Source organism: Tyto alba, unplaced genomic scaffold, assembly GCF_018691265.1.
Source record: "Tyto alba isolate M040663 unplaced genomic scaffold, T.alba_DEE_v4.0 Super-Scaffold_41, whole genome shotgun sequence".
NCBI lineage: Eukaryota > Metazoa > Chordata > Aves > Strigiformes > Tytonidae > Tyto > Tyto alba.
This window is the reverse complement of record NW_024881317.1, coordinates 14,074,763-14,089,442: the sequence shown is the minus strand read 5'-3', so window position 1 is coordinate 14,089,442 and position 14,680 is coordinate 14,074,763. Positions and strand designations below refer to the sequence as shown.

General features: G+C 36.4%; 1 protein-coding gene across 4 annotated transcripts in view; it reads left to right on the top strand.

The window, feature by feature from the left end:
- FAM214A (family with sequence similarity 214 member A) overlaps positions 1–11,720 on the top strand; it is a 50,089-nt gene extending 38,369 nt beyond the window's left edge. For all 4 annotated transcript variants that reach the window (XM_032982977.2, XM_032982978.2, XM_032982976.2 and 1 more), the window contains 6 exons: positions 242–321; positions 1,113–1,221; positions 2,035–2,193; positions 4,054–4,122; positions 4,989–5,188; positions 10,485–11,720. In XM_032982977.2, coding sequence (XP_032838868.2) covers positions 242–321; positions 1,113–1,221; positions 2,035–2,193; positions 4,054–4,122; positions 4,989–5,188; positions 10,485–10,638 — 771 coding nt within the window. In that variant the 3' untranslated portion in view covers positions 10,639–11,720. The remainder of the gene's footprint in view (positions 1–241; positions 322–1,112; positions 1,222–2,034; positions 2,194–4,053; positions 4,123–4,988; positions 5,189–10,484) is intronic.
- The last annotated feature ends 2,960 nt before the right edge of the window (positions 11,721–14,680 follow it).

Genomic DNA, 14,680 nt, shown 5'->3' with positions numbered 1-14,680 from the left:
AGAGACATCAGCCTCTTGAATAAGTCTTTATTTAAGTACTTCCTGTTAATCAGGATTTACAGTCTTGTCATTAATTTTAGAATTTTCTTCACTAACTTTACAATGTATAGGGACTGCTCTCTTCTGCTGTTTTTATAATTTTGTAATGTCATGAAAATTCTTGGCAAACTTGTGCTTACTTGGCAAAATTGTCCTTATTAGAGATACAGCTTTCAAATTAGCATATTCTTTTCCTCTTGAGGTTCCTCAAAGAAAAACACAGTCTGGATGCTTTGATCTGGATTCATCACTGCTGCAGTTGAAATGTCTGTCTGCAAGAAGGTATGTATGTTTTATTTACCAGAAACATTTAGAATTTTAGAGGACACATAGTATATATACGTATCTGTATGCAACAGTAAAGCATGTTAGCAAAGACAAAAAATGGGTGCCTTTCAAAAGAATCCTTATTTTGAAATAAGGCCTGGCAGCTGAGTTGCCCCAGGGCTTTCCAGATTAGCAGAGCTCTGGGACATAACTATGGTATGAGAGCTGCTGCCAGGAAAAACTGTCCTGTGCAGGGGTAGGTATGCTGTAAGAGACACTTGAAATTTAAACAGAAAATATAGTAATTGTTGATTCTTTTTCAGATCAGTGTTATTTTCGTGTTCTGTTTTCTTCTTAGGGTTGAACAGGTTAAACATTTTGCCTTAACTTGTTGAGAGAACTTAATTCTTAAAAGGGACTGACCGTGATGTTTTGCGCATGAATAAAAGTACCATAAACAGTTTTTAGTATTGTAGTTTTATGTTGGAAACATCGGGATATGAGACAAAAATACCTGCATACAAGAGAAAATAATCTGATACTTTGGTTCCTGCTAATAGAGTTAATGAGCAACCTAAATTTTTAATGTCTTTCCCTTGTAATGTAAAACTTGGGAAAGTATTTTTTCAGTTAACTAGAAAATGTTTTGCTAAAGGATTAACAGGCAATAATCAACTGTTACTTCTTTAGAACAACATTTTGTAATACAGTAAGTAAACGATTCTTTCTTAGAGCTGTTTATATCCAGAAGACAAAAGCAAATGTGTTTTATCCTTTATATTTATTCTATCTTTTTTTTTTAATAGCCCACAACAATGTATAAACAGAGACAGTGATCCAGAGAGCCATGGGAAACCATTTCTAAGTTCTAGTGCTCCACCACTAACAAGTCTTAGCCTTCTGGGAAACTTTGAGGTATTGCATATTCTCTAGAATTCTTGTGGTATTTTTAGTATTCTTCTGTACTGCTTTTAAAAGTGCATTACTGTGAATAATTCCAGCCCAATTACAATGTAAAAGTTCATAATTGAATTGAATAAAATTTGTTTTAATTTCCAGCTATAAAGGCATGTATTTTATGCCTCAGAGATTTTGTCTCAGATTCAGATACAATGAGTTTGATTATAACTTTTATTTTGCACTATGGTCAAGTTAAGAGGTGTTCTGTTGACATGGGATTTAGCAACTTGTAATTGTTCATGTTTATAATGCATATACCTCAAAAAAAGGATTTACATTTTTACTCTTGAAGTCTACTTAGTATGTCACAAAAGCTGTGTTAAAACAGTGTAATAAACAGAACGTATTTGAAGTGTAGCCTCCAGCTTTTCACTTCATGTAACATAATGAGTGGTTTCATACTCCATATTTGTGAAGTATGGAGTGAATATGTGGAGGAAAGTTGCAGATTCTAGATTATCAATTTTTTTCAGATAGTATATGTCAAGGGAAATCATGCATAGATCCTGCTGCAATAAAATTCTCTGTGGGCTTTTGCACTAGTTTCAGTAGGATTCAGTAGGACTGGACTTGGATGATGCTTTCTCTTAAGCCACTATTGTCTCGCTGACTTGTTCTGCTGTTCATCACCATTTTTGCCTCAGTGTTGATTTTTGGCAGGTCACCTTACAAAAGACCCGAGTTCTTACATAAACTTGTTTTCTTGTTTGCTGGCTATATTCTATTCAAGGTGTTCCCAACTGAAGCTGTATGTGTTTCGTTTTTCAGGAATCTGTCCTGAATTTTCGCTTAGACCCGCTTGGTGTCGTGGAGGGTTTCACAGCAGAAGTGGGAGCAAGTGGAGTCTTTTGTCCCACGCACATGACTCTGCCAGTTGAAGTGTCATTCTACAGTGTTTCAGATGATAATGCACCATCTCCTTACATGGTAAGTGTGTGGTTGGATTTATTTTAAATTCTGATAGATGGAGGTGAAGAACAAGAGCTCAGTGAGTAGAGGGTTCAAGAAGCGGGGATTTGCAGGGACCTGGATTATTTTCAACTGCTTATGATGGAGTTCTCCTGTCCCTCCTTCCTTTTCCTAACTAGTGCTTTTCCTCCCATGGCTCTGCCCTACCATCTAACTGCTCTCATTTTGGGATAGTAAATATATTTGTCTCCCTCCACCGTGGAGTGATCAACACCTCCCATCTCTTTTTACCCATCTGACTTAAAATAGGCAGTGAGGCAATAGTTGGACTTAATAGGATACATTTTGTTGTCCCAACAAGCAGCTGCCCTGGGCAACTAACCACTCTGCTAGCAAGTGGCTTAGGTGTGGGCCAAGGTACAGTTACTGATGGAGACTGTAGACTCAGAAGTTATTCATCCTTTTCTTTTAAAGCAAATGTTGTCTGAGCTAGCGTGACACAAGGCACTCTTACAAGCTGCATGGTTTGCTGATGTTTGCACTAACACAGTACTTGTGTTCTCAGTATCTGTGTGCTAATTCTGTTCCACATTTCTACAATGACAGCACGGTTGTGGGTTGTCTAGAGAGCTTCCGTGTAAAAAGTGAAAAATGTCTTGTGTACTAGCATTGAATCAGATGGCTGCATTTGTTCTGAATGCCTGTTAAGGAACCTCAATGTTACCTGGGTGACAGATCTAATTTTTAGAGGTTTTCATGTGTAAGTTTGTCTAACATATGGTAAACAGTCTGTTTCAACATGTGAGTAAAGCATTGAACATCTAATTATCCTAATATTTAGATTTTAAACTCATAGTACTCACAGTATTTCTGACCTTCTGTTTTTAAAAGTTTGCATAATAGCGTTTAAACTTGTCTATGTCTTCCCTTAACCCCTGCAAAGAAGTATCTACTGTTTTGCTTTCATCTTTCTAGATTATTTCACGTGATTTTCCAGGAGGTGAAGGGATTCTGATGTTCCTCAAATGGTTAAAGTAGCATTGCTTATTTTCCTAGCTGGGTTTCATTGTTTCAGGCTTTTCCAAATGCTCTAAACATGCTATTATGGCTGAGTCTCCCAGGATTAATACAACATTTGTATAGTGCCTCCATCATCAGAAACATTGTTTCTGTGTGTATAGATAGTTTCTCTGCTCTGGGATTTTTTTTTTGTTGTTTGTTTGGGGTTGTGGGTTGTTTTTTTTTAAGTCCAGTGCAGGGAGGTATGACAGTTGTGCACTGCAGGTTAATCAGACGTGTGGTCTAAGGCAGTACCCTAAGGGTGGCCTCAGCAGGGTTACAGCCCAGCGTGGGACACTCGGATGCTTTGTAGATCACAACTGGTACAAAAGCAGATGTCATCATTGCTAAAGTTTGGATTAGAATGGAAGATTAAGTACATCTGCTGCCTTTGAAAAGCAGAAATTAGTTCTGTGAGATTTGGAGTATTATTGATGCAATTGTAAGTGATATAAAAATGGAAAGGAGGAGACAAATCTTCCATTTTAACTTACAAGCTATTTTGAAAAAAAGCTCTGTTTTGCTGTAGCTTCCTGACTACTAGTTTGAAGATGTGGAAACTTGGATCTTGTTTCAAGAGGAGAATGTACCTCTTTTGCATTCTTTTTCAAGAGGAGAATGCACATCTTTTAATGAACTGCCAAAGTATCTGTAAGGCCCCTACTGTTGACTTTTAACTACACCTTAAATGCATTGACTTGTCCATTTTTAGTTTTTATACATTGCTGATTGTTTTTTGAATTAATACAATTAAATGAATAGAACGTTTTGATTTGTTTATGTCTATCCCTGTGAACTAACCGTGTCTTTTTTTTCTAGGGTGTAATTACTTTAGAGTCCCTTGGTAAAAGGGGTTATCGGGTACCGCCTTCAGGAACAATACAAGTGGTACGTACTCGGCAGATACAGGTGCCTTGAAACCACTAATTTCAAGAAAGTCATGCAGAGGAGATGAGGTTATTGGAGATGAGCATGAAGCTAGCAATGGAAATGTGCATCTCTGTAGGTATTGTAGTTATTCAGAGTAGAAATCTGTATGTAATTTGTGGGACAAAAAAGACACTCCCAACCTTTGAACGCATCTGTCCTGTGAAGAGACTTGAAATCAGTTGCTGAAGATTCAGAATAGTTGGGGACACCGTGGCTTTGAAGAAGTAATGGAGAATTAATTAGGCCACAGCCCAAATAATGAAATCCTTCCAAAGGGATTAAGATTAAATACTCAGTTGTATCTAAATTTTGTAACATTTTAACACCACCTATTTTTTGTGAGAAAACAGGAAAGTAAATCAGTCATTGCTTTGAACCAATGATCTGCCTCTTTCTTTTCAGAACCCATTCCAGGGTAACACATTGGTAATTTCAGGTTTAAAAGTGGAGCCCACCACTGTGCTTCCCGTGAGCATATTGTGTCTAGAAAACAGTGTAGGTAAAAAGCTGACTGGAAAAATAAACAAAAATAGGGATGCAGATTAGCAAAGTAACAGTAGTCATATACTCGTGTTTCATCCAGATTAGGTTGTGTTTAGTATTACATTTGAAAATAGGAATTGCTAGTATCTGAAGTTATGTAAAAACATTGTGCAGTTTTTCTGTTTTCAACAACACTTCTGTATGCCACTGGAAGAAAGTACATAGAGGACCCATGACTATTTTGGCAGATGGGAGGTTGTGTGTGTTTGTTGTTTGTTTTGGGTTTTTTTTTTAATTTGTCACCCCTAAAGAGTACTGTATCAAACTGTTTGTCTTTTCAGACCTTATTTAACCCTAACAAAACTGTGGTGAAGATGTTTGTGGTGATCTATGACTTGAGAGAAATGCCAGCTAATCATCAAACATTCCTACGGCAAAGAACTTTTTCTGTTCCTGTGAGACGAGAAGTCAAGAGAACTGTCAATAGAGAAAATAATCAACAGACTGAAGAAAGGCTACTACGCTACCTCATACATCTGAGGTAAGCTTCTTGGAGTTAAAAAAAACAAACCAAAACAAAACAAAAACAAACCCACAAAGACCAAGTACCTGCCAAAATTTATCTTGTGATTTCTTTCCCAGCTAACCTTTATGTACACAGACTTACTTTTAAAAATTGATGCTTTTAACTTGGTCTTTCAGCTTGACAGTAGAGGAAGAAGAGCTAATAATTAATTTGGATTCTGTTTGGGGGAAACAGAGCTAAAATATAAAGCTCTTGACGTTGAATTATTTTATATAGCCTTTTAAAGCTTAATTTTTTCTTAGCAAGAGAGATTTAGTTCTGGATGGATCAATCTACTTTTTTTTGAGGTTACAGGAAATGGTGAGTGTGGATGTTACATGGGCAAATGCCAAAACTAAGGACCAATGTAGAGAAGGTGCTCAGTGTCCTACATGCATGCCCCATTACCAGAATAGCTTGTAACATGAAAAGCATTTCTAAGTTACTCCTAAAAATATGGTGTTTGGTGGTAAAAATGTATACTTATTTCATGATGCAATACTGCTGATAATGCCTTTCACTTTATAAAATATTCACACAATCTTCCTTAAATGATTTACAAAGCATTGCCTGAAACCAGATTTCTTGGGATATTCTGGAGACTGCAGTTCGAAGCAGAGGAGGAATGATGGATATACTCTGTCCTTCTGCAGTTTGCAGACTTCTGCCTGCGTTATTGTAGTAAACAAACCACATACGTGCAGACTCAGTGCTTTCATTGCAGCACTTCAAAACCCAGTGGCAGCTGACATTCTGAAGCAAACTATCAGAACAAAATCAAATACCTTAAACTTTTCACTTTACCTTGTTGTAGAATTACTTCTGGTGCATGTTATTTTCCCTATTTAGTAGCATTGATTTCCACCCAGCAGACTTTTGGAACACAGCTTTGTATAGGGCAGTGATTCCAGGTCAAGCTTTCCTGTTAAATGAAAGTTGACAGTCATAAAAAATGCGTGTTGGTTTACTGGAGTATCAAAATAGCATCACGATGAGACGGAACTGTTTTCATTCTGAATTTTAGCCTGGATTGAAATTCATCCTTTCAGGCTTCACTAACTTGCTATGTCAGACTTAACCACCCCCTAAAAATTTTCTTTAGGGGCAAATTCTGAAAAAATGTGTGTAGCCCAAATAAAAGGCTCAATTCACTTATAATGTTGATCTAACTGATGCAGTGGAACTGGGGACAGGCATCAGCTACAGAGGTGGGCAAAAATCTGTGGCCAACCAGGTCTGGCATACAGGCATGAAGAGTAGATGACTTGTGTCTCCTTTCAATTTCTGCTTTAGTGTAGTTTGTAAATTTGTTGTAGACAGACCCAGTAATTACTTTCATGAGCTTCCTATTTCTTATAGCTGCTGAGAGACATAAATGTAGCAGTTCTGATGCTTCTAGCTTTGAAATACCTGTACAGTTTTGCTCAGCTTTCAGACCTTTGGTAGAGATCAACTCATGGATTTATAATGTATATTTGGAAATGCATCAATTTCCGGCTGGAAAAATAAGTTGATAATAAAAATGCTCAGCTGCTTGCTTTGGAAAGTGAATACCTACGAAGTATGGCAGAAGATTTTTGCTTCAGAGGTGAACCCAAACAGTGGGTCTTCTCTCATAATGGAAGAACTGCAAAAGTCCTTGAAATATTCTGGTAGTTTATGCTGATCTGTCTTGTGATTTAGTTTACAGAGAACTTCAGATTTTACAAAAGACTCAGTTGTCAATCTAGTAACCTTCTTTACTAAAGATGGATTTTAATTATGAGACCGTAAAAAGTCTTGGTAGTATATTAATTCATATGTAAGGTGGTTTAAAACTCCATTTTTAAAAGTGGCAGTGTTTCCTCAAACCTGTTTTACTGAAAACTTACATATGTAAAAAATTTAAACTATTGAAATTTTTTTTTTGGTTACACAGGTTGGCTTAGAACAGCATTTCAGTTTCAGTTGCAGTAGTTGCTGAAAGCAAGCATCTTAAGCTTACATGTTGAAATTTTGCTTAAAAAACCAAATGAAGTCACCACCAGTAAGCTGCATTGTGGTCGCATCTGCTCGCGAGGCCTTAATCGCAGTTGTCAGCAATCACATTATGAAAGCTTCTTTTCAAGTGGTAATTCAGTAAAAATGCTTGCATAGGTCTGGAACTTAACACTGGCAGCCAGATTTTCTACAACATTCTTTTAAAATGTCAAATTTATTGTGTATGCAGCTTCTGCATGTAGTTTTGTATGTTTGAGATACTGTTCAATATGCCATTAGATTGTATTTGTACCCACAGCTACAGTATTGATATAAAATATAGCTTGCACGGACAGGAGAGCTTTATTCAATATAAGAAAATCAGGAGTTGCACCTGCAGTTTAAGTAATTTCTTGAAGCTGCTTTGGGGTTAAGTTTTTTGCTGCATGTGAAGCTAGGATTTTTGCATTGTAATTAAATCCACATGAGCAGAAGAGCCATGAGTCCAGCTCATGCCTCATTTCTGCCCAGTGTTGAGGGTGACGACCATCCATTGGTTTCTAGGTCACATTCTGGCAACCCTATAAAAGGTAATTAAACAGTTAACGTACCCACAGCTCAGCATTCTTGAAGTTTTTAAAGCTTGGTCAACAGCTTTAGTTACTGACATATTGCCCCTTTTAATTGCATGGAGCATGATTGTCGTTGCTTAACAGCTAAACAAGGGTTGTTACTGAAGGCTAGGTAGAGGGTAAGTTTGAAACTGGTTGTTAAAAGTAGTGATTCCTCAAGGTGTTGAGAAACTTTTTAAAAAAAATATTTTCCTAATGTGGCATATGATACATTTACTAGTAGAAGCTGAAAATACCTGCTATTACTGATTTACTAGTTGCTTTTTGATCTGTATGATATCTCAGCATTTTTCCTGATCTAGAAATTTGTATCCTTGTCCTAATGATTTTACTTACAGATTTTAGAGGTTTTGTATAGTCTTCCACTTGCAAAATGTGTCTTGCTACATATGTTTTTGTGATCATCCTGTTTCTGTGGCTTACTTTGTTCTTTGTGAATTTTGATGGCCTATAAAATATATATAGGGGTTTGGGGATTGTATTTGTCATTTCTTCAGTAGTGTTTATCACTTTCTTTCCTCTGCCAGACTTTCTAGCTCATCTGATATTTGTATGCTTCAGCCTTTCCTGTATTTGTCTATTGTTACTGTTCCTATGACACCATCTGTCAGAACTCTGTTGTGTTTTTCTTGATTCCATTACACAAAACTACTGGAGCCTCCACAGCCCTGGAGCCAGTCCCATGCTGGCCACTGCATCACCACCCCACAAGGGTGTATGTAATGGCTGTCTCTTGGTTATTCTAAGGTATTTGCATGTATGAAAAGCAACATTCTAAATACCAATTACTACAATAAACACTTCTCAAAGAAAAAAAATTAGGTGATGGAAGTGGAGATGAGGACTTCCCTGAACTTTGTTGTTGTCTTCCACTCCTCCTGCAATCTTTGTGAAATGTTGTGCTCAGAAAAGCCATGTTCTAGGGAGGCATTATTTACTGGGTGTAAAGGAGGTCTGGCAGGATTCTCATTAATAGAAAATAGTAAGTTTGAGAAATTTGAAAATAGACCTTGCTAATTATTTTCTGATAGATCCATGTGTAAAATGGGAATTGAGCTCTACTTTATGATGGTGCTTTCATAACTAGACTTATCTATTCTATACGAATTCATTTCAATCATATTTTTGCTGCAAAAGATCTTTCAATAATTTTTTTCATTTTAAAATGTCTTGAGCTACATGCTGAATTAGCTGTGTGTCGTGTTCAGTTTGTCCCTCACCTCTTACACTCTTCCTTTTTGTGCTCTTCTCCGGAGTCTTCTCTTAAGATAGAATCTTCTCCCATTTTCCTACCACGTAAAGGGCTTTCACACTGACAGAACTGAGCACATAAATAGTGATGGATGGGAGCTCTGTGGGAGTCAGTAAGAGCATTCTGCCAGACCCCACCACATTTAATGCCCTTAACAGCTATATCTAGGAGAGCAGAATTTTCATTCGTCTGGGGATGACTGCAGGGTATTCTGCACCACATGTATGACCAAAACAGTGGCACCAGAACCTATTTCTACAACCTGCCCACCCCAGACAAAAACTTTGATGTACCTTTGTAGTCTTCTACCTCTCAGAATTTCAGTCTGATTATGTCTATATTTATTCTAGAGATACTACTTTTGCTTCAGTGGGGTCAATGAGTAAATGCTTATTAAAAATCTGTGCAAATTGTAATACATGTGATACTATAGTGCGCATTGCTCTCTCAGCATTTGTAATGGTATCATTTTGTCATTACAATAGCATAGCTTTCTGTTTATATTTCTATCACAGTAGCAATAGCTTTTCTCCCTTGCCATGGCATAGTGATAGTGATGTTAAATTCAGTTGCCACAAGAAATGTTCCTTAGGGTCTCCTGCCTTTCCTGGTCACAGGAAGGAAATGAAGTTCTGCCAGATGAAGTCTAACAGAACACAGTTCTCTGAAATGCAGATCTCATCTCTTTATACATAGCTGTTAAATCTCATGGAAAGTGGAACTGGCACATTCCTGGCAGATTTGGAGGGACCTGAATTGGGCTGTTTAGCTGCAGCATGAAACATAAGTGGGCCCAGGAATGGGTTGCTGTTTACTTTCGGTGATTGGGCCAGTGAACTATAGTCTCTTTGAAATAGCTTTATATTCTGTGCAAAAAACTTTTTTTCTGTCTGCCTGCAGAGATGCCTGTACTTACCACTTCCTAAATTGGACTTAAATTTGGTGTGTGGTATAAAGCAATAGTAAACTTCTTGATGGTACATTCATAGAGAGCAGTGAAATCTGTCTGTGACAGCTAGCACCAAAATATATATTTGTATATATGCCTTTGTTGATATTTGAACCTTCCCTTTTGTGTGTGCTTAGGCCACCCTTTCGGCATTTTCAGGAGTGCTCACTGAAGAGCGCTTTTTGCCTTTCTAGATTGCTGAGAACTTTAATCTTCAACATACATGATTGCAGTGTGAACTTCAAATATTCCATGCCATTTTCAAAGCTGTGCACTACATTGGTGATTAAGAACAGAATATTTAAACGATAAAGGAAACAAAATAGATTGAAAATGTTAGGTTATTCTTTCTTATTTCAAGTGACTAATTTTATATGTTAAAATGTTTTTTGGCTTTGATCTCTTAAAGAATCACTAATTTAATAATATTTAAAGATGAATATTTTGTTTTAGATAATACAGATATTTGTATCTTTTCAGGTTCCAGAGTTCCAAATCTGGAAAGATCTACCTCCACAGAGATGTAAGGCTCCTATTCTCTCGGAAATCCATGGAAGTTGATAGTGGCGCTGCATATGAACTAAAATCTTACACTGAATCTCCAACAAATCCTCAGTTTTCACCAAGATGCTAGCAAACAATGGAAAAGTATTTGTTTTGCTGTTGATTACTCCTTACAAGCGAAGATTGGTAGAGATGACAGTATAAAGTTAAGTCTGTAAAGGAATGAAAATAGCGCTCAAGAGAGAAGGTTCTTATGTGATCCTGGACCAGTTTTTAAAAGGTTTCTGGAATGAGCTTTGTGTATTCCAAGTAGACTGGAAACATACTTAAATATAATCTTTTTGTACTGTTTAAAACCACTTCGTTGGATGTGTTGCAATAGCAAATTCCCAAGTTAGTTTAGTGTTTACACTTTTTATTTTATTTTTCAGTTATTTAATATTTAATGTTTCATTTAATACTCAAGTGATGTTTGTCTTTAGTGTTCTAATGTAGCATAAATCCTATGTAAAATCATACTATGTATTTTTGGCATTAATATTGAAATCTGAAATATATACAGATGTCTTTAATCTGTGTGATGTTTTAAGTGATATTCATTTAATTTATTGAAAATGGGGACAACAGGTGAATTTCCATAACATTTCATACTATGCAAGCATTTAGTTTTTTTCTCTTTAATGGTGCCCTTCTTTTTTTTTTTTTTTCCTCATATACAGATTTAGTAATACTTGCAACCATAGTGCAAATTGTTTATTTACCTACTCATGCATTCAGATCATTGCTTCAATTCATATTTTGCTCCCACAAGTTCTTTTCTTAAGGGCCACTTTTATTTTGCTTTTTTAATAGTTTTCCTCACATAAAACAAGCGCCCTTCCCCATTTGATTACTCAGATTGTGTTAAAGGATGTATTGTGCAAACAAATTAGTATTTATATCTTAAATATATGCAAAAGCTATGAAACTTGTACTTTTTGTTTTATTTTTAGATAAGGAGGATCTTCATGTAATCCTAAATATTTTTAATAGGTCAACTCCACTTAGGCCACTAGGTGGCCATAGGAAGTTTTACTAGAAATGCTACATTGGGCATATAAATATTTTCCAATATGTATGTGTATTCCTAAAACAAAACACAGTCAGATAAACAGTTTATGCTAAGTGTTGAACTGTGTAACTGAGAAATAAAGCTAGAAACATTTGATTATATTTGAGATATATATTTAATAATGAAAATGAACCTTTACATTGTTTGCTGAAGATCTCGGTTTCTCAACTGTCTTGCCTTGGTTTATATGTTTTACTTAACATCACTGTAGGTTTTCAGAGTGTCAGTAATATGAAAGGTGACCTTCACATTTGGGAGTATAACATGCTTATCTGATGAAGACTCTGGAGAAACAATGAACGTGCATCTTGTATATTCAGCACTGCCCTTAGATGAGAGGAGAAGTCAGCGTATCGTGAAATCTCCAGGAAGTCTGCCAGGGAAAGTAAGGGAGACCAGACTTTCCAGATGATACTTATCAACTATCTTGTATATTCAAATGAATCTTGCTACAGAAGGGCAAAGCTCAGATATTACTGAGACCATTCCCCACTTCATCAGTACTTTCCCCTCTGTTACAGTAAGTTTTCAAAGGTTAGCTAGCATTTATTTTGTAGAGACTTGGGAAAAACTGTACAGGAAGAGATTGTTTGCAATTTCTAGTCATTTGTGTGCCCTGTAGAACTGAGATGAGGTTTCTTTTGGTAGCAGAAGGGTCAAATACAACTGCATTTGTACTGTGTACAGAACTAGGATTTAGACTAGTATAATGAGAATGTGTCCTAGTTTTTCCTAGCATATGTCCTCAAAGTACTCATTTGTGTCATGGTGCACATCTGCTTGCATACTTGACAAAAAAAGATGAGAGAAGGCCAGACTTCTATTGGAAAGTCACAATTCATCTGTAGTAGATTAACCTTTTATTTTGGACTGACAATATGTAATGTTTGTATCTTGGTAACTTTAAATGACTTCTTTAAGCCATCCCTTTCTCCCTTCAGAGTAATATATTTATTCATTTTGAACAGCTAAGAAGTGTGGATTTTGAATATGTAGTCACTCTAAGTCATGTCTAGGAAATAAATTTGTATTGACTTAAATAGTCAAACCCCACTTGGTCGCTGTATGGATTCAGCATGCAAGTGACCTTAGGTTATCCATGTACAACTTTAAGTCATTCACCATTTACAGCCTGATCTGAGTTAACACTTTCCATTAGGGACACACCTGGAAAACTGCTGAATGTTCATAAAATATGAACTGAATTCCCTGGGACCTTCTGTGCACAGATTAAGAAATGAGACTAGACTAATTTTTGAGAGGTCATGTGCTGCTCCTCTTTACTCCTCAACAGGCTCAACTATATAGAATTATTTCTGACAAATGTTGAGTGGTTTATGAGGGCCTCCAGTGATGGAGGCTCTAACTAATGTCTTCCAGTGTTAAACTATATTTATTGCAGGAAAGCTATTTATAGTATCCAACTAAATCTTGCTCCAGTTTAAGTCAAATACTACTTGGCCTCTTCACTATAAGCAAAGAAAACAGTTCCTGTATCTCCCCTCACAGTCTTGTTTTCTGTATCTAAGACAACCCTGGACTGTTCAGTCAGCCTTGCCTCATAGATTTTATTTTCTGTACCTCTCATTCTGGCTCTTTGCTTTCTTCTTCTGGTCTGAATCTGTCTTGATGTGCCTCAAGCTGAACACAGCATCCCAAGCAGAGCCTCTCTGTGCCAATTAGACCAGAAGGATCGGTTAATAAGTCTTTATGAATTAAAATCCTCTTTATGTGTCCCATTATAATACTTAATTTTTCAGTATAAGATGATGTCAACTTGCATTCATCTTGTTACTTAGTGTAACAGAAGCATCCTACCTGCTTGTTCCCAATATGGTAGCTTTCCTGCATGTGTCATTATTGAACTTCATTCACTCACTACCCAAGATTTTGTATCTGATCTTCTGTTTGAATCTGAATTGCAACTATTTTCTAGTGTTCCTGTAGCTTTTCTTACTCAATGTAATCTGCTACTATTAATAAAGTTTATAGTACATTGTCTGGGTCACCGGTGAAACTGATGAGCAGTATTGGCCCTGGAAAGCCCTTTGTGAAACCCTGCTAAACACAGCATTGCTGTTTGAACAGTTGATATCCATTTCCAACAAAATTTGCTTCCACCACATTAAAGTTTCATCTAGTTAAGTTTCCCTAATTTGCATGGGAAAGTGTCAGAATCCTTATTAATGCCAGGTGGTGTCTAGAACTTCAGCCACCTTCACCCACTTCTCCACATGGTCTGTTTCCTTTTTGTTAAAGGAAACAGGATTGCCTGAAACCCTTGCTCTTAATTGTGAATTCATGTCTAGCTGCTCCGTTTCTTTTGAGTGCTTACTTTAGATTATTTCCCAGGTAATTATTGATTAGATAGCTTAATTATATAGCTTGTATTCTATCCTCTCCTTGCTCCTATTTAAATTCAGAAAAATGGCTAAGCTATCAGTCTCCTGGAAACCCATTCATTTTCTACAGATTCTTATATAGATGACCACTAATTAACTGGAGATTGCTTCAGTCAGTTCTCCAAGCCTTCAAGGATAGTTTTTCATCCAAATTGAAAATATTTACCAGATAAGGAAAAAAATAACAGATTTAAGCATACTATAAACCAATCTTATTACAGTTTGAGGTTATACTATGTTACGCTAGCTATCTTGATCACATCAAATTGAACAAAAGAAACATTAAATCCTTTGGTCTTTACAAGGTTTGCTCAGTAATTTTCAGTAATGATTCTATGACCCTTTGTCTTCATGATTTGCTTTAGATATATATCCTTAAAAAATTGACCTAGTTTCTGTATGCTGCTTTCTTGTATTTAAGGCCATTGAAGAACTTGTGCTTTTCCTGAGGTTCTTGATTTACTTCCTATCCTGCTTCTTCATTGTATCGTTTACACTTGTTTCCGTAAAGAAATAATTTCATTAAGGAACCGTTGAATCCTCAAAACTGTGTCCTTCACATTAATTTCCTGAGAGATTTGAAAAAAATCCTGAATTTTACATTCTTGTCTGCTGTCACTGCTTTGTTGTTCTGCTTCCTTTCAAACTATACAAACTTC